This window comes from Mya arenaria, chromosome 14, assembly GCF_026914265.1.
Source record: "Mya arenaria isolate MELC-2E11 chromosome 14, ASM2691426v1".
NCBI classification, from domain to species: domain Eukaryota; kingdom Metazoa; phylum Mollusca; class Bivalvia; order Myida; family Myidae; genus Mya; species Mya arenaria.
The window spans coordinates 24103972-24125499 of NC_069135.1; the positions used below are offsets into that span (position 1 = coordinate 24103972).

General features: G+C 35.0%; 1 protein-coding gene across 1 annotated transcript; it reads left to right on the top strand.

Annotated features, from left to right (window-relative positions):
* Positions 1-927: 927 nt before the first annotated feature.
* On the top strand, positions 928-21270 carry LOC128215934 (uncharacterized). The gene is made up of 15 exons (XM_052922534.1): positions 928-1026; positions 1642-1812; positions 3714-3887; positions 5694-5864; positions 6111-6281; positions 6736-6906; positions 7132-7302; positions 17195-17356; positions 17603-17862; positions 18198-18396; positions 18886-19032; positions 19251-19421; positions 19996-20142; positions 20362-20532; positions 21091-21270. Exons 2-15 carry the CDS (start codon positions 1710-1712, stop codon positions 21234-21236), a joined length of 2364 nt encoding a protein of 787 aa, XP_052778494.1. The 5' UTR covers positions 928-1026; positions 1642-1709; the 3' UTR covers positions 21237-21270.
* The last annotated feature ends 258 nt before the right edge of the window (positions 21271-21528 follow it).

Below are 21528 nucleotides of genomic sequence, written 5' to 3' on the forward strand. Positions count from 1 at the left end.
CTTACACTCTCGACCATGGAAGATACTTATAATCATGCAGCGCTTTGTCGTATATTATATTGCAGCGTTGTGTTTTATTTTATCTTGTAGTGTTATTTTTGGCGTTTGTTTGGCATTAATCCTTTTGTAAATAAACATGGTATTGGTTAATTTTTAGGCAACTGATGATGTCCTTGACGTTTCCTTTGTTTGATTGATTGTTTAGAATATTGTATAACCTAAATACCTTCATGACATAGTTATCATCTTTCTTTATCAACGGATAGCAGTATACTAAGAGACCCCCTTTTTGGGCGAAACTCGATCCTGTGTTTTACGATTGGCTATCTTAATCGAATTTAACTACATGTGTCTTGTAGAACGATTTAGCCAAGTCTAGTTAAACAAGCGCATACCATTTTGTCACACAAACACACACAATTAAGGACAGTACATGAACATGAAACCATTCAATGGAATCAATTAATCGAACATACTGTATTACTCCAAAAAAGAAAGATACACAGCATTCAAACTCCTTGTCCAAAACAGCATGCGTTTCTCAAACTCTTTCTGGACTCCATCTTCCCACAAACCAGGTGGCGTAATTCAAACGATATTAAATTTTCTCTTTAAATCTCATTTTCTTGAATAGTATATTGGTATCTAAAGATTAATCATACAATAGCAAGAATCAACTTCGGCATATAATAAAAATATGTATTCATTATATGGCAAGAGTTAAATATTCTTCTCAACTGAAATATGGCTGTAGTAATTTTGTTAAGATTACGGCCAGAAATTAACACAACAGTGTATATACATATCAAAACTAAAGGGTTATCTCACTGTTATGGAATTTATTTGGTAAATTAGTTGATGGAAACTGGTCTGAATGGGAGAGATGGGGTGCTTGTGACAAACCCTGCAACACTGGATACCAATCACGAAACCGGACCTGCTCAAACCCCGAGCCAGCCTACGGAGGGCAAAACTGCAGCGGAAAAGGTGTAGACACGACAACATGCAACTCACAACATTGCCCAGGTCAGGTCTTTATAAGCGGCCAATGTCAGAAGGTGCAAAAGCTTATACTCCTATGTCACTCGTTACTTTATGACATATTACATAGTCTTTTACCAAAAAAGTTCATTTTTCGATATAGAAAAATCCATTTGCTTTGTCATGCATTTGAATGTGTATACAAAGGTCTAACGTAATATTATGTTTCTTTTGTTCTTTGTAGAATATACAACAAAAAAGTTTTCATAGTTTCCGTTTAGTTTCCTTTTCGTATTTCTTTTTTGTGTGGTTTATAACAGTTTCTATATGAACCTTTTTTGTTTTCCATTTAATGACATCAGTAATAAAACATATGTTTTAGAAGAAATTAATGAATAGCTTTATAACAATATAATTGTATGTTGTAACCTTGCTTGAAACACCAGTTTATCCTTGACCGAAACACCAGTCTTACCTTGCCTAAAACAACAGTCGTATTACCATGCCTTAATCACCAGTCTGACCCTGCTTAAAATATCTGCTTTACATTGCTTTTAACACCAGTTTGACATAAAACACCAGTTTAACTGCAATATACAAGAAAACATTTGTTTGGACAAATTAATTGTACATTGTACTTATTTTTGTTCTTGTCATCAGTTAATGGCGTATGGGGTGAATGGGGTCATTGGGCAGAGTGTGACGTCACCTGCGCCTTGGGCAACCAGATGCGAAATCGTAGTTGTGACAATCCACTTCCGGCGTTCGGGGGTCAGGGATGTGCTGGGAAAGAGACAGAATTCCAAAAATGCCAAAAGGGTCCTTGTCCAAGTAAGTCTAGAACATGTCAACCTAAAAGTAATCGTATTATGTAATAATTTTGCACACCTAAACGACGTGAACTAATTTGTTAAGTATATACATTTATTGCAATCTGACTGATTTGCAAATTCTTACTTTAGCTTACAGTAAGATCATACATTGATCTATTGAACTTGCTGTGAATGATCTGAACTTTCAAAATTGCTATTTATACCTCAGCTCAAACCAACGTTACATATCCTGTAAATAATACAGTCATTGAATTGCAAAAGGGTCGTTTTAATGATTTATTTCTAACAAGTGTGATTGACCAAATATAGCAAAAGTGTGATTCGAATCAACGGCGCAAAAATGATACATAAGTCGTCTGCTCAATCGATTGAGGTATTCCGGCTTTAAATGCAACCTACATTTTCAGTCAATGAAACGGCTCATACCTGTATTAAGAACTACGTTTAATAGTTAAGAATTATAACCTCCAGCGGGCTTTTCAAGCTCCGTCTACTCAAAATAAGCGTTACCATATTTGGAAATGTCCTTTTAAAACACGTTTTGCTCCGTTTTGTTAACATTCTTTCAGAGTTTTCAGAAAATATTTATTTGTGTTTAACCCTTGAAATCAAAACAATACATTAACGATATTAAAATACTTGTTTTGTTTAAGTATTACTCTTTTGTGATATACATGCGAATTTCTTGGTGGTATATGTTTCTAATTTAAATAAAAAATTGAATACACAGTAAAACAATGAACAAGTAAAATAATAGCAACCACTGTTTTTTAATTTCAAATAAATGATTGTCAGACTTTTTAGCCCAAATAGTGCAATGATCGGACGAATTGTATACAGCAGTCAAGTCGAGCATTGCAAGATTACTTTTTTATCAAAATCACTTCAAACTAAAAAAATAATGAATGGAAGGATGCGGCAAAACATCAGTGCTTCAAAATCTAAACTGTTTTTGAAATAGTTTAAACAAACTTACAATCTTTTTTTGCCATCCTTTTCAAAAATAATTTAGTCGAATTGGGTACGGTTACACACCAGTTCCAGATACTGCGATGCGTATCAGCCAAAGAAATATGGGTTGCATTCCAAGTCAGTATATATTAAGAAAAAATCTTTTTGGTTTTAAGGGGCCTGTCAACCACTATCGATGTACCTCGCCGGGACTAAACTGGAACAAAATGTTAACTACGGCGAGAAAATAGGCGGAGCGCTGTCGAGAAATCACTTTAAAAATCAAAACTGTAGTCGTAGCAATATCGATGTAGTACCGGCGTAAGAGCCGATGTGCTACCAAATACCACATTTCTGTAACCGATGTTTTTTTCTGAGGCGCCTTCGTTGTAATTGAGCATGTCTCCGGCCAATGCTAATTTTCGTCGATGTTCTGACGATGTCTTGACGATGTATAACCGTTCTTAAAGATGTGTACCGTTGCCCTGCCGTACTAGTAGCGATCCCCGAAATTCGCAATATTTGTGCTCCGGTATAGCGCCGGTAAGCCAAATCGGTAAGGTTTGACAGACCCTTTAAGAAGAGGACTCACTTGCTTCGCTCGCATCGCCCCTTCTAAATAATTATTAACTGGAAGTAAATATGTGGAAACGTTTTTACAATTAAATAGCCGAAACAATTTTGGATTCCAACGAAATATCGGCTAATTTAACTCCATCGCTGTTCACGACTTTTCGCAAGAAGGCCTCCAATTTGGCTGACGGAAAACTCAAAAGAAGATGACATCCCTAATGACGGAGCACGTATAAGAACCTTATTTTTATTGTTAATTTCGTGTAAACACTGTTTTCACAGCAACTTAAGTTTCAGTGCAACCTGCAATGCCATAAGGATTGTAGTCCATGTCGCAATATGTAAACCGTTAAAAAACAATTTCGATAATTTAAGTTGATGGAAAATGGAGCGGATGGGGTGTATGGTCTGAATGCTCCGTGACATGTCTGAACGGTACCAAATCCCGCAAACGCACCTGTGACAACCCCCCAGCCCTGTACAACGGTGCCGACTGTGTAGGATCCTATACGCACGTCGATGTGTGCAGACCGCGGGATAACTGCGATGGTATGTATTACGTTTATGTATGGGATAGGCACGCCATTAGGCTTTATAAACTAGTCTTCACAGTACAAATCTCGCAACTGCATCTGTTACAACGGTGCCGACTTTGTTGGGTCAGATTCGTGGTCAGATAAGGCCAGAGTTATGTGCTGCTTTCGGTATAACCGCGATGGTATTAGTTAGAATGTGTCTGTATCTTCCCTTATGCTTAGTGACATGTCATCATTGTTCAGTCAGGACGCCAAAAACGAGTAATCACTTCTGAAACTAATTTTACACTCTGTTTGGTTAAAACGTATTTACACTGAATGTATTTTAAGTTACTTAATGTTTCCGAATATTTTCAGACTAGCCTTTGCTAACACAACAGAGGACATTTCTATATTTTGTTTGCAATGTTTTCAACCAGAATTGTGTTCACTGCGAGATAGCTTAGCGGTTTTGTATTATATTTCATATATGTTTTTATGAAAAACTACAAGAACAGTAGACGAGCGTTTAAACATAAACCCCGTTTAATGGCACAGGGTCAACAAGAAAGACAGAACACAAAAAACAAACAAAAACAAACCATGAATCTTGTATCATGTCTTACTTGAGCAATTTAACAGTACTCAATGTTCTTTTTAATGTATTAATGAATCCGACAATTCAAATTCTTTCCTAAAAACGTAATGAATCTTCACTGATCTGTATGTATATTTCAATCGACAGTTATATTATATAGTTGGCTTTTTACTATAAAAACGCTCATCATTGGATCAAGAACGCTTTGCAAACACAAAGACTGGATTTATCTCTTAAAGCTGCTAACTTTTTTTTATTTTTTGTCTCGGAAAGAGCAATTTTATGCGTAAATATCTGCAAACCATTGATAAAAGACTGCTGACAAAAGATTTTCATATTTCCGTTCGAAATTAATGTTTTACGGCTTAAACCGTTACTAACGGTTTAAGAAAAATGCATGAAACATCAAATTTGAATTTAAATATTAAAAACTGCGATCTAATTTTTTGTCAGCCGTCTTATATAACTGGTTTCTATGGAATTTCGCAGAAATTGGCTCGTTCTAAGACAAAAAATAAAAAAGTTGCTAAAACGTTCAATCTGTGAGAGTGCAGCTTTAAATGTTCTAGACCCCGAATGTCTCTGAATCTTGTTGTACATTACCACTGTAGTGGGTAGTAATGTTTCTGGCCCAGGTTCATTCCGTCTTTTGTTTGCATTATTCAGTTATGTCCTTTGAACATGATTTTCACGCTTTCGGTTACTATGACGATCGTTGAGCGAACTACCCTGTACTCTCACAGTTTCAGGTGTACGTTATAACATTGACGAGTAGTCGTCGTCGGCGTTTCTTATCTGTCCCCTGGTCAACTCGTCTCAGATTGCTCTCGACCTTATAATTAATACTTAAGTGGAACGCACTTTTCCCAAAGTTGTTTTGCTTGATAAACACTGCTGTTCTGCATAGACCTTATAAAAACTCTTTCCTTGTTATAATCATAAAATATATATGATTTTATCTATTTGTCAATGTTATTTATCATGAGTATTTAGTATTTATCCCTTCTGTTAAAGTGTTCAATGTTTTAACTGTTGATCCTAATATTCAAATTAAAGGTCTTGACTGTAACACTGCCTGCACTACTAATGTGAGTCTCTTTTCAGACATTTCAAATACTTACAACTTTTGTCCGCGTTCATATTGGAAGGAAAAAAATGAATTTGCTACATAACATTGTATGCTCGACGACGCTCGGACTAATAGAACACCATTTAGGATATTTCTCTCACATATTTTTTCAGTTAATGGTGGGTGGTCGGAGTGGTCGGGTTACACACCGTGTGATACAAAATGCGGACCTGGTACAAAAATGGCCTTCCGTGGTTGTGATAACCCACCAACACAAAACAATGGAATATACTGTCAAGGGGAGGTCTCCAAATCAGCACCCTGTATTGTGAAACCATGCCCGGGTAATTAACTGTATATTGGATATGCAGAACAAGTATAATTAACGATTTTGCTTCTTAAACATCAGTCACATGATACTGATGGTGAAATGCTCGTTTAAAAGATTACTTTTTTGCAAAACAAATAAACTAACACACGTTTTGTAAGTTAGTTTACTAAGATAAAATATTATTTAATATATCGTATTATTGATAATATTTGTTTAAAGACTATATTTATTGTTCATCGATTTGTTTGCAAATATAAAGTCGACGGGGCTTGGAATTCTTGGATGGAATGGGGCGAGTGCTCAACCACTTGCGAAACGGGATGGAGACTTCGTTCACGGGCATGCGACCAACCGGCGCCGGAGTACGGTGGGAAACCATGTCCCGGTTCATTCAATGACAACATTACATGTGTTGAGAGGGAGTGTCCAGGTTCGTCCTTTCGTTAAGCATTAAAGCTCCTCGCAGAATGATTTGATTGTAATTTGTGGTAACTTGTAAAAAAAATGTTAATAGCAGTAGTCGAGTGCCTGCATTTTGACCTCCAAGTGATTGACAATGTCAAAGCGTTCTTAAAATTATCAACCAAGCCTTTGTCTAGACTTTTCAAATAAGCATCATTACTAGCGTTGTCTTAGTACGCACATGTAGTTACTGTATATACTTTCTGTACATATACCTGTTTGTCATTATTACATTCCATAAAAAATGTATGAGAATAAATAGCATTAAAATATCAAAAGTTATACAAATAACGAGTATAATTATTTCAAACCATAAAGAAACTGGTCAAATAGTTTTTTTCCAGTGTGATAATAATCCGATCCCCGTAGACATTACGTACATTATGAACAATGTGACTATGGTCAAATTTTTATCATTATAGTTGACGGTGGTATGTCTGATTGGAGTGAATGGTCAACTTGCTCCCATTCTTGTGGAAATGGAACCCAAACACGAACTCGAGCCTGTACAAATCCCTCACCCATGCATGGCGGTGCCAACTGCACGGAAGATAGTAGCGAGGACCAGCTATGCTTACTTGTTAACTGCCCAAGTATGTATTAAAGAGATTGAGTGATTGTCCTATTGGAGCGAGTAAATATGATTTTATAATATAGCTGCATCATTCCTTATAGTATTATAAAAGACGAATTAATGATACTTGGTGAATACTTTATATAAGTTTAAATGGAATAAATACACAAATACAGGGATGGAATGAGAATGAGCAATGATAATTTACCTAAACCTAACCGCATACTTGCCTTTATCCTTTTAGTCAATGGTATCTGGTCGGATTGGGCTGCATGGGGCGCGTGTGACGTCACCTGTGGAAACGGAACAATGACAAGAAGTCGATCATGTGACAATCCTCAGCCCGAATTTGGAGGAGAGGACTGCGTCGGAAATGCAACTGACGTAACAGAATGCCCAGACACGTGTTGTCCAGGTAACAAACAGATATAAGTATTCGGCATTGTACGCAATTACATGTCAACTGCAAGTTCGGTTTAACTTTTTCGAGAAATCCATAAGTCATACATTATCCAATGAATAAAATATTTATTTTATTGACATTTCGGCAGTTACGGTTTATATGGCCGAGTATGGAGTTTACAAACTTTAAACAATTATATTTCTTTAATTATTGTTTTTCCAATTGTGTACTCTAAGTTGCCTAAAGGAAAGGGACTATCTAGAGTACATGCTTCAAAATGGAATGTAACAGCCCTAAGCATGTTATTGCATTTTACGTGTCATTGTGTTACTGTAGTAAAATCTTCTCAATAGTGGACGGAAACTGGGCATTATGGTATCCGTGGTCGGAATGCGAAGGCTACTGCTCTGGAACTCGGTCCAGATTCCGGAACTGCAACAATCCCGTTCCATCTTGTGGAGGCAATTATTGTATTGGTGTATACAGACAAACTGACCACACTTGTCTTCCTATTTATTGTACGACAAGTAAGAAAAGCTTTTTATTTAGCTTACTCCAGCAGGAAGTGCTTCGTGAACAAGACGGGGGTTGAAGGGGAGGGGGTGAATATATTTCTTCTATATCACCTAAATGTGTGGTAGGTGCAATAAACGTTGACTGGTCCGCTAGCATATCATACACCACATATCCAGTTATGTTATATATATATATATATATATATATATATATATATATATATATATATATATATATATATATATATATATATATGATTTGTCACGAGTCGTCCTATTAGTAACAAGTGTATTCAACTACATGTAGTTCAGGAAATGGCTTAGTAGGCCAGTCTTTAGCGAGCTTACTAAGATGTTTTCCGGAAGAATTAATTAAATTGTGTATACTTAACTAGTTTTGGAAATTTCTTAGTAGTCCAGTTCAACTAGTTCAGGAAATTTCTTAGTAAGCCAGTTCAACCAGTTCAAGAAATTAGTAAGCCAGTCTTTAGCGAGCTTACTAAGATGTTTTCCGGAAGAATTTAATTAAATTGTGTTTATTCAACTAGTTGAGGACATTTTTTAGTAACCCAGTCTTTAGTGAGCTTACTAAAATGTTTTCCGGAAGGATTTCATTAAATTGTGTATTATATTATATGATGAATAGTGGCAGAGTCGTGTCACATTCTTTTTTCGGTACAACAGATATATAAAACAAATATCTTTCTGCTTCGCGCTTATGATGAGCCGAATACCACACACTGACAAAGCAATGAAATCTTCCGCGATACATGCGTTGTAGAAATGTAGTACCCGGAATAATTCAAAGCAATGTATATATATTTTATCGATTTAATTTCGTTAATAAGTAAAATAAATTTAAAAATGATATCCGTTAAGAATAACAAAATAAATACTATACTTTAAACTAAATTTTCTTTCATATAAATTTTGATGTCACATTGTTATATGCTTATGACGTAATTTCCGGTCAAACACAGTAATTGACTTACGTTCTGGGAATACTTTATTATGAAATCAAGAGAATAGATCAATGTTTTCCTCCGATGATTTAAATGGAATATGGCTTTATTCAAATAAATATTTTATGATTTAAACAGGATTAGAAAAGAGCGCATGACTTGCTGGAATATTACTAATCAAGGCATCATTGTTTTCAATTAAATTGTTCACATTAACATGCCTCTGATAATGCGGAGTTAAATTATTATATTTCACATATACAATACAGAAAATATCGGAAACAAGGTATAGCATGAGATAAAATAGAAGATAGTTCTGCGAAACATATAAGTCTAAAATCTTACCTCGTGTACTATATACTCTGCATTGGAGATCCATCACAAACCACATCCATATTTCAAAAATAGCAGTTTCAGTTTGAGTTACGGAATATAAAACACCTTCTACGCCCCTAGCAGCGGCTAACGCGGTATTCTAGCCAAAACACACGTTGAAATTTGTAAATGTTTGACATAATACGCCAACTAGCGTTAAAATATAGTACTTGTTCAAACATGCCAATTATAGGATATGTCTCCGTCCAAGTGTTTTTTTATAGGTAAATGATCCAAGAACCTTCATTATTCATCAAACTTTAACGTACTTTCGGCCTTTTGATTCAAGTCCGCTCATTGAATGTTATTGATCATAGCGCCAACAACTACAAATGCACCTATTACTACTGACACAGTTACTTCGGCTGGACCTGGTTCTACAGCAACAACATCTGCATCAGGTGCACCCACTTCTTCCATGCACTCACCCTCGTCTGGTACTGACTCTGCTGCTTCGACCGTAGCTTCAACAGCGATCTCATCTGTCACTGGCGGTTTGACTGATACGACAATAGTGGCAGCGACAATAAAGACATCTACGACAACCGTAGCAACAACAACAACGCCTGCAGGTTACTTTCATGTATTTTCCTTAATTGTTAATTAATGCAAGAACGCAAAGGATGTCCGGTTAGCGCAGTGGTTAGCGGACTCGCTTCTCACCAAGGCGACCCGGGCGCGTGTGAGTTTGGATTGTGGTCACCAAGCCGGACAAGTGGGTTTTCTCCAGGTACTCCGGTTTCCCCCACAACACAAGATAACACTCTCGCGCAACATCATGCCAACGAGAGCGACTTAGTATAAGCTATCATAGCTCTCTTCACAATCGTTGTAAAATATATAATGTTTAAACTAATGCAAGAATGAGTTCGTATTCTTCAGAAATTTTAATTCTTGTTTTAACAATGACAGTCTGTTTATGTCTGTCACATTTTTATATGCTTATGACGTAATTTCCGGTAAAAAAAACAGTAATTGACTTACGTTCTGGAAATACTTTATTATGAAATCAAGAGAATATATCAATGTTTTCCTCCGATGATTTAAATGGAAAATGAGCTGCTTTATTCAAATAAATATTTTATGATTTAAACAGGATTAGGGAAGAGCGCATGACTTGCTGAAATATTACCAATTAAGCCATCATTGTTTTCAATTTAATTGTTCATATTAACCTGCCGCTGATAATGCGGAGTCAAATTGTTATATTACACATATACAATAGAGAAAATATTGACAACAAGGCATAGCATGAGATAAAAACGATAGTTCTGCGAAACATATAAGTCTAAAAGCTTACCTTGAAAATATTCTGCATTGGAAATCCATCACAAACCACACTTACTTGGTATTTGGACTGCATTTTTTGGCCAGTCGAGCGATTGGTCCCTAGGGTAACCTCTTGGACTGAGAATCATAACAAAATGTGTTTTAGTACTCTATGATACACATAATAAACAAATAATCAACTTTTGGTCGTTTATTTTTATACATTAAGTATTTTAAAATTCCATACATTCTTTATCATTCACAAGTATTGAAGGTTAGCAAATTTAAAGGTAGTGAACTTAGAGTTAAAACTATCATTAAACAATTTAACCTCCAAAGGCAAAGTAAGAAAATCCCAAGTGAAATAAAATGGGAAGCGAGTTTAAACAATGCAAACCTAAATTGGAAAAAAAAATTGGAACCATATTTATAGCTTAAATGCATCTTTAGGTGCTCGGCAATTTCAATGGAAGTACATATTAAATATAATCTTCACAGAGCATCGCCTTGCTCTTATGAAAGTATCAAGATATGGATTATGTAATATATGTCTCAAGAATAGAGAGACATTATTTCATCTCTTTTGGGATTGTTCAGTTGTTAAACTAATTTGGAACAAAATTAACAACTTAGTGAATCAGATACTCAAATATAACAATGAAAACAGTATTCAATTGAACTATAACTGTCTTGTTCTAGGGGTTGAAAAATCTAAAATGAAAGACATCATAAAAACAATTATTTTTGAAACAAAATGGCAAATATGGAAACAGAGAAATGAATGTAAATTTAATGGTGCAACAGGACTATCAGAAGAAGCTGTATTAAAAAAATAAGGTGGAATATTTGAATATTGTACATGCATAATAAGTCGTACGAAATATCAAACTCATTTATGTACACTGATAAAAAAGATAAGAGTATAAGCTAGAAAATAAATTCTTAAAAGATGAGTGTAAAAATTCTTTCTTTAATGAAATATTTTTTTAAATACTCACAATTTAATTAAGGTTAAGAGTCACACATCAACGCCTTCATTTTTTTTTTCGTTCCATACAGGCAACGACAAGTGTCAATACTCCATGAAGTAAATTTGATAATTTCACCATTACTTTTGTTTTTGATAACTAAAAACAATGGCGAAAAGAATCAAAGATAAACATCCCTGCGACTGACCTGAAAGAGAGAAAAAAAGGAATTTAAATAAAATTTTAAACTTAAAATGATGCAAAGCCACAAAATCTGATCTTGAGCTTACATATTTATGATATTCTGTAAATATTTTATTATAGCTTGAAAAATATCAGTATCTTAATAATACAATGTACATTCTCTATGACTATGTTAAACTGTTAAATGTTGATACATTTCGTATCACAATTAGTCATTACTCACAAAGATATTTAGTAGATTTTGATGGATGAAGTAGATCCAAGTATTCTTCCTGCGTATTCCAATTGAATCTTTGCTTGACAAACGAAAATAACATCTAGAACTTGACAAAAAGAACAATGTATAAATTCGAAGCACATGTAAATTTAACGGAAGTAGAAATGTTCAAGATAAGGGAGGTAACCCGTGAATGGGGCTACACTACACCATATTTATTGCACCACTGAATTGATGTATTGCTGATAAAATATATATGTATATCTGATATATTTCTTTGAAACATTTCCTTTGTCGAAACACTGATTAATTATTTTTGTTATGTATAATTGTAAGTGTTGTCAGGGGTGCCCCAATCCCTGGTAGCACATATGTTTTGGGGAAAATAAAAGGGACTTCATTGATGTCTCAAAAAGAAAAAAAAAGGTTAGCAGATTTCGGGCTGAGACATATGTGTGAAAACGAGCTCAAATCTACAAGATTTTTTCGATAAAACAACTGTATACGTCGCATGCATGTTCAGAAGAAAGTTATCTCCAAGGTGCAATCGCTCAACAAGCACAAACTAGAAGCGTTTTCGCAATTTTCTTTGACAATTCTGCCAAGAACACTGTTTTTTTTACCGACTTACAAATCTTCGCCAGTAATTTGGACCATGCATACCGGCCTGACCCGGCATGCGCTTTTCAACTTTACGCGCGAACGGGAACCGGGGTAATGTTTACCTCAAAATACAGCGAAATTAAGACGACGCACAAAATCATTTGTACTTTGTGTAATCCACTCCATCAACTTATCTATTTCAGTCTGTGAGTAAAATTGTGGTAAACCTGTACTATTTAAACTCCGAAATATTTTGTAATTTCTTTTGAAATATCGTCTAAATATAACAATCTATTTTTACTAGTTAGCGTATTTAAGTTGATGGAAAATGGAGCGGATGGGGTGTATGGTCTGATATGTACCGTGACGTGTCTGAATGGTGCCAAATCTCGCATCCCTCCAGCCCAGTACAACGGTGCTGGCTGTGTAGGCTCCTTTACGGACTCTAATGTGTGCTTACCGCGGGATAACTGCAATAGTAAATATTAAGTTTATGTAATGGGATAGGCACGTCCTTAGGCGTTAAGAGCTATTCATCACAGTACAAATCTCGCAACCGCACCTGCAACCCTCCAGCCCAGTACGGTGCCGACTGTGTAGGCTCCTATACGGAATTAAAGGTGTACTCACCGCGAGATAACTGCGATGTTAAATATTGCTTTTATAACGGATATGTATATTATGGGATTGGAAGGCCCTCACTCGTACTATTAAACCTGTCATACATTAACTCAATCATAGGAATACCTTACTGACATATTTGTCGTGAGCTTCAAGCTCCACGTCACTCAGTTACCTGCCCTTTACGATCATCAATATAAGACCTGTGCAGTGATAAACTACCACAGTTTAAGACTTATCACTCTAATACGAGGTACACAGTATCGCAAAACGTATAAGTACGTTGCTTATTTTAGAAAGTCAAACTGTGTTTATGTTTTGCGTTGACATTGCAAGGAAATAACACTAACTTTTCTTGATATAATCATCAGGCATTTTTGATTTTATATTCATAACGGAACATCCTCTGTCAATGCGGCGTAATGAATTAGCAACAGGGGCGTGTCCAGGATTTGAGGTAAGGGGGAAGGGGGTAAAACGACAGATACTTCTAAAATTCTCATTCTTATCAAATTAAAATACTTATTATACCGTTCCTAAAACCCGACGTTATCGGCGCACCATTTGGAATACTCATTTTTCATTTTCATTCTGTTAATCGGAAGTGGGCGGGGGGGGGGGGCACTCTGCCTAAATTATCTTAAACAATTATGAAAATCAGATACTGTTGTGAGTCTTTTTTCAGATATTTTAAATACTTACAAATTTTTTTTCCGCGTACTTATTGGAAGAAAAAGAACTGAATTAGCTAGGCTGATAGATCGTGTTTATGCGAAACTACTTTGACTATTAGAGAACCATTTGGGATTTTTCTCACACATACTTTGACAACGTGTTTTGAAAGGGAGTGCACAGGTTAGTAATTTTTAAGTTCATTCTTTAATGATGATATACTAGTAATTGATTTAGGGATTTGCAAATGAATGTTCATAGCAATAATCGAATGTATTTAATCTGACCTCCAAACGATGGTCAATGTTAAGCTTTTTTATAAATATGAATATATACTTTGACATGATTGTTGCAGTAAGTGTCACTTCAAGCGTTGCCCACACGCATAAAATGAAACTTAATAGATGTGAAAAAGTATATCTAAAGTCAAATTGAATTACCTTGTTTAACTACTAAAAATAAATGACAATAAGCTTAAAGATTAGCTCGTTTGTATTTCTATACCGTTTAGATTTTAACGATCATAGTTCATGGCCATGTTAATATATTATATATATGTTTTGATATTATGTCGGAAAACTGATTTTTATTTCATGTGAATGTACTATTGTTAACATTACACATAAAAGGAATCTCATTGAAAACTGAATGCTGACTGCAACTTTGACACGATTTTTTTTAACAAAACTGACACCATACTAAAACGAGTAGCTTCTTAATGTATTGCATGATTGCCAAAATATCTTAAATATAAATAAAATTTAGGAATAAATACACAGTCTAGGGTGATATAATGAATTATAACGCCAAATTTGGATTTTGTTATTGTTGGAGTTCGTTGGTGTTTTTTAATCATTGTAGTGAATTGAAGGACTGCACATCGCAAACTCGAATCCTGTCGATAGAGCATTTTATGTTAGTTATAACTAAAGGAATAATCAAACGATACCTTTACGTCATAGATTACATTTCCACAAAATTTGCTTCAAGAGTATAAACAAAAATCAGGACATTTGAAAATGTCCCATATAAATTAGAAGACGTTCACTTGAACCTAAAATAATAAGCATGATATAAATAAAGCAGTATGTCAATAGATTACGATGAATTTTATTGAAAATCATTTTTAAACATTTTTATAGATCTCGCGTTTATCATACTACAAAGCTTGTCCTTAATTACTCGCATAATTTAGTATAATTATATAACCTGGATGTATTTTAGAGGGGCAGTTGTCCTTAATTATAAATAAGATTGCCAATTTTAAGTCGTGAATTAACGCTGGCACGTATTGTGTATGGGTTTAACAATATTCATACTGTTATTGATATTATTTTTTTTATTTGCATAAAATACTATTTTACGTTTGATTTTCCCCAAAACAAAATGAAAATAAAGAAATATACATTTTACTTCAAAGTGTCAAATGAATTGTTTAACTAATTTTACCAATGTCACTGAACCCGCCAATAAGAGGGATGATCCAAAATAAACAGGATTGTTATCATATAACAAATATGGTTTAATATTTCTACATCAAAATATACATTAACAAGATGCGGATAGTATCCGCTACAAACACTGACAATATCATGAAATTTGTATGCATGGTGCAGAAGTTACAGGGGTCTGAACAGGGTCACTAACGCAGACCCGGCGCACGCCGAATGCATTAGAATGACGTTAACAACGTAAACGACGTCAACCTAGTATTTTTCAAAATAATCGCCGTCACAGTGAATGCACCGTTGGTGGCGATGAGTCCATTGGTGTCGGAATACATCCCTATACCACTCAGAATCATATTGTTTGATAATTTGTGATGTCGCTGTACGGAGATCTGTCAGCGAATCAAAACGATTTCCTTTCAATTGTTTTTTTTTTTGTCGGGAAGATTGCAAAATCAAACGGTGCCAAATCTGGGAAATATGGTGGGTGGTTGTTTAAAAGGAAAATGATTTGTTAAAATAAATACTCGTACGTTCATAAAGCTTCAGTTGCAAAAGTTAACATTATTATATTGCGTAATAATTTCACTTTGATAGCATAGAAATATCTAAGCAAATGTATCGTTAACGAAATATTCATTACTATCTTGTTTACCGATGCTTCATCGAACTTTGTAGTCTGTTGTAGCCATGTTACCATGGGAAATAAAGGTCGTTGATGTTGTTGTTGTTGTTGTTGTTGTTATTGATATTTAAGAAAATACCTTTTCATAACTTTTCATTTGCATTTGTACAAAATCATAAAAAGTTCATCTTTATCCTTTTTACAATAAGTTTGTAGCAGTGATTGTATAAGCTACTAAATTTACACCTCAACTTCAATTCTTTAAATGAACTGCCTTTCGGCAATTGCGATTATCATCAGATGAACGCAACATATTCGGATATGTTCGGCTCGCAACTCATCGCATAATAATAAACATTAAAATTGTTGATCTTGTTTTGATTTGTATTGTGTCAGCAGGTCCCATAAAATATAAATTAACATTTTAAAAAGTGTTAATTTATGATATGATAAATGTTTTTGCCATAAATGTTTCAGTTTTACGTTTAAACGTGATTTCAAGTGATTGATCTTTTTCCGCGTTATTGTGATTTGATAAAATATTTCCGGTTACAGTCGTGTCGTTCTTTTTACAGAATGGGTGAGAAAAGATTACTGAAAGTTGTCTTAAATAAAATGAAGTAAGTTTAACAATTCTTGAATGAAATAATGAACTATTGATGTAAACATAAGTAATGAATTGCGGGATTGATGTCATTATCGTGGATATGAACATAATTGGGCTGGTCAAAGTACGCGTGGAGTCCACACACTTTGACCAGCCCAATTGCGTTCATATCCCCGATAATGACATCAATACCGCAATTCATTCCTTAATTTAGACAACATCGTGAGCAAAAGTACCTGGTTTTGAAATAAATTCTGAATAGTATAACCTTAGTTTCGGGCCATTGCTTTACATGTGTGTAATTGTCTTTGGCAACATTTGTACCAAGGTACACTTATTTGCGTTCAACAGATTTCAGTTACGCTTTAAGTAACCAGAGCTATACCTTAAAATGTTTGGAAAATATAGGTGTTTTTTAAAGATAAAACATATAAATTTGTAATAAAAGATACAGCTTACTAAATTTGAAAAACATATTGAGAATTTAAATCAGATAAACCCTAAAAACTGCATAACTAAATATCTATTTCAGGCTACCAGATTTGAGGCTGGTAGCAAATCCAAAACCTTAACAAAAATAATAAGGGAGTTTAGTGAAGACCTAAGAAATAAAGTTTTTTTACGTAAGCTTGTACAGTGGAAGTTCATATAAGTGTTCACCGCAACATGATATGCGTATGACGTACTACCCTTCTATTGGTATCCCATTTTGCATGTTTTGACGTTATCAATAGCGACACGGACGTGGGAGATTTAATGAAACGGTATTGAGCATTTCGGTATTTTATTTGCATAATGACTGTGTTTTACACTTGTAGGGTTTCAGCCTTTAGTTGACTGCGATTTTGAAGACACCACGTTGTGTACGTCCTGGCATAACGCCCAGGGCGGGGACGATTTTGATTGGACTCTTCATAAACAACAAACGGCAACCGACGGAACAGGGCCACAAAACGATCATACTTTTGGCAACAGCTCTGGTGAGTTTTAAATGTTCATATGGGCAGCCAAAAGATATGTTCCATAACTTTAAAGCTAACATTTAGAAAATTGAACATGTAGTAATGTACCGCTTAACTATTACTTATAAGTGTTGTGTTTAGTTTTGATCTAATTATTTGTCAAGCCAGTTACATGTTCAATAAATGTTTCACTTGTTCATATGCATAGACAAACTCTGATGTTTTCTTACTTTGAGTGCGCTGACAATTGCTCTCGTTTTTCAGGCACATATATCTATATAGAATCCAGTTCACCCCGTCAAACCAATGAGAAAGCCTGGTTAGAGAGCCAGTTGATTGCTGCAAGGCACCCTCTTTGTTTATCGTTCTGGTTTTCTATGTACGGTTCTAGTATTGGTCAACTTAACATTTACGAGTACGATGGGTCTCAACGTCCCGGAAAAATAGCGTGGTCTTTAGATGGAAACCAAGGAAATAAGTGGCAGCAAGCTAATGTTCCATTAACATCGAACGTCATCTTCTCAGTTCGTATATGTTTTAAAATTATGATTCATCTAAACAAACGGAATTTGAATATTCCAATAATAAAATTACGAGTAGTAAGAGCTTATCAGCCTTGACGTGTTTGATATGTTTTTACACAATACTAGAGATACAGTATCTTGTTAAAACCTATTTAATAATTCCTTGGTTTAAGTTTCGTTGCGGCTGTATAAAACCTCCTATAGATCAATCAGTCCTCCTGGCTTAAACCATATCATTATAGTAAATCAAACGTCGTCTACTTTGCTACAAACCTTATACCGATACTCAGCAGTTCTTTTTCCAGTTTGAAGATTTTGTATTGTGTGATTTTAAGGTAATTATTGAGGCTACCGTTGGCAACGGCTACCTTGGTGATGTAGCAATTGACGACATATCATTAGACGACCGTCACTGTATCATGTTACCAGAGTCAGCGAACCCATCGGTTTATACGACAATGGTACACACGACAGTATCACATACTTCACAACAACAGGCATTCACATCTACAACACCCGTAACTCATATATCTGGTACTTTCATTTGCGAGTAAAATTGTATTTTCTGATACGATGAGCTTATGTCTGTATTTATAAAAGTCTCATTTGATTAATATTTTTTATCATTTTATATATATTTACCGATACACTTCTATCATGTTAACAAAGGGGCAAAGTAAGGTTTATGTTTTCCTAACCTATATATATATATATATACAAAATACATATTTGTTTGGGAAACAGCGGCTATTAACACAATTTTAATTTTAAAAACAACAACAACAACAACACCAACAGAAAAGGTGCTTTAAAAACATAAAGTTGGTGTAAAGAGCCAAACATATATAGGCATGGAAAACATTTAAAAAATCACTGCTGCCCTATGTGCATGTAAACACTAAAGCAGTTGACAATTCTAAAAACGGCAGTATCAATTGAATTTCTGCATTTCAATGAAGTTCGCCGTGTTTGTAAAAAGATGTGTATTATCTTGTATAATGTATCTCTTTTCATTGTTAACAGGATGGTCTGCTTGGTTCCACGGTCCATGTTCGGTAACCTGCGGTACAGGGAGCCAAACCAGACTACGTCATTGTAACACGGGACACGTGGTGGATTGCCCGGGCAATAAAACGGAAACAATCGCCTGTCAAATGAAGTCTTGTCCAGGTTTTATTTTAGAGGCAATTCATAAGTTATTATTCAAGCCAAAGTAAGTAAAGAGTCGAGAGCCAGGTCACTTTCCTGGTTCTGTTCAGATGTATGTTCCCGCTTGAAATGATCCATGGTGTAATAATAAAATATGGTGGGTACTACACTACATAGTATTACCATAATTGTTTGTGTTAGAATATTATCATAACAATAAGATAAATATTTGCGCACAGTTGATGGCGTTTGGATCGAGTGGTCTTCTTGGTCACAGTGTGACGTCACTTGCGCTAGTGGTTACAGACAGCGCGCTCGCACATGCTCTAACCCGGCACCAATGTTTGATGGAAAGAACTGCACTGGCACAGACAAGGAGACAGAAACATGTACACTGAAAGCATGTCCGAGTAAGCACTACATATATACATTAGATTAGAACGATATTTGGTGAACATATTTTACACAAATATATTGATTGTTTTGTTAAGGCTCTTACCATTCTTGTTTCTAGAAGGTTTGAACATTTTGATATATGATCACAAGAATCATTTAATGATTATTGCGATGAAAATAAATAACGATTTGTTGCTGGAAGAAAATTGTCACTATTATGATTAGCAGCATTACTCATTATGGATTTTAATCAAAAGTTCATCGAAGTCATTCTGACCAAGATTAATGATTATTTGGTAAAACATATCACCTCGATAATTTCCAGTAGTCTTTAGCCTTACTAATAACCAAACCTTAACTCCAAAACAAAACATTTTGATTTACTAGTAAAATCATCTCTACGGGGTGAAACGGGTTTTGACTTTTGATCCAGAGACATGCCTTTTAATCGGGCAGAACAAATCATTAAACATCACATGCAATGGCATAGATAAGTAATAACATTCATTATTATAACAAAATTTGACTTTAATTTATTGCCAAGATGTGGAACTAATGTCCATCTTTAGTAATATAGTTCTTATTCAGCGTGGTCGAGCTGGTTTAACTTACCATGCTCAACAACGTGCGGCAATGGAACTCGAACCCGATTACGCCACTGCAGCAGCGGACACGTGGATGACTGTTCCGGCAAAAACATGGACACTGTCACATGCAACATGACGCCGTGTACAGGTACGTCGAATAGTTGTCAAAGATGCAACATAAAAGTACACTTTGAAAATGGATCAGGTATTGATAAGATGTTAAGATAATTTATTCTTTGACATATTTAATCTTAGTCATGACAGCCTTTGTTCTTAAACTGTCATCTATATGTAAAGTAAAATGATATGTTCAATAACAGACGGATTGTCATAAATAATTGTTTTCAATGTAATGTATTTTATATAGTTCATGGCGGATGGAGTAGTTGGTCAGCTTGGTCGCAGTGCGATGTTACATGTGAGAACGGCCACGTCCAGCGCATGCGCACATGTACTAACCCTGCACCTGCACATGGAGGACACGACTGCAGCGGAAATGGCATCGAGATGCTTCAATGCTCATTGGCTACATGTCCATGTACTTGTCACTTTAAATACAAGCTTTAAAAAAATTTTAATCAAACGATTTGATTCAAGTAAACGATACATTAAAGCTGCACCCTCACAGATTTACCATTTTTACAACTTTATTATTTTTTGTCTTGGAACGATCCAATTTTTGCGAAAATCCATGGAAACAAGTTAAATAAGAATGCTGACAAAAATTAGATCGCAGATATTTGTATTAAAGTTCAAAAAATGATGTTTTATGCATTTTTCTTAAACCGTTAGTAAGGTTTAGGCCATAAAACATTTATTTTCGAACGGAAATATGAAAATCTACGATCTGAGTTTTTGTCAGCAATCATATATTATTGGTTTGAAGATGTTTTCACAAAAATTTCCAAGACAAAAAATAAAAGTTGTAAAAATGGTAAATCTGTGAGAGTGCCGCTTTGAGTAAAAGAATTGTTTAATCATTTCGTTTTTATTATATATAAAATATAAGCATTAAGCTTATTTCAAATTTGATGGAATCGTAAAGAAAACATAAACAAACAACTCTTCGTCTCTAAACCGACTGTTTCATTTGTAGCATGGTCGGCATGGTTTGATGGGGACTGCTCTGTTACGTGCGGTGTCGGAACAATGTCTCGACTAAGGTTTTGCTCCTCTGGTAACGATGAGGACTGTTTAGGTAGTCCCTTTGACTCGTATTCCTGCACAAAGCCGGGCTGCTGAAACCTGATTACATTTTGTTTGCATGTGTAATTGGTATTGGTACGTCTGAATCTAGAATTAAACTCCAAGAAATGCATTTTTAGGTTGTGTGTGTGTTTTATACCCCATAAAAGAAGTAGTCATACACAAATTTGCCTGCGCAGTGAATATATTTGCGTACAAATATTTAGAACATGTGCTAACGATCATAAAGTTACGATTTTCATATGCTTGAAATGAAAATATTTAGTACTCTATTTGTAAGTATTGCCCTTTGGTTTTTTTTCTATATATTCGAAGTGAAAGTGAAAAA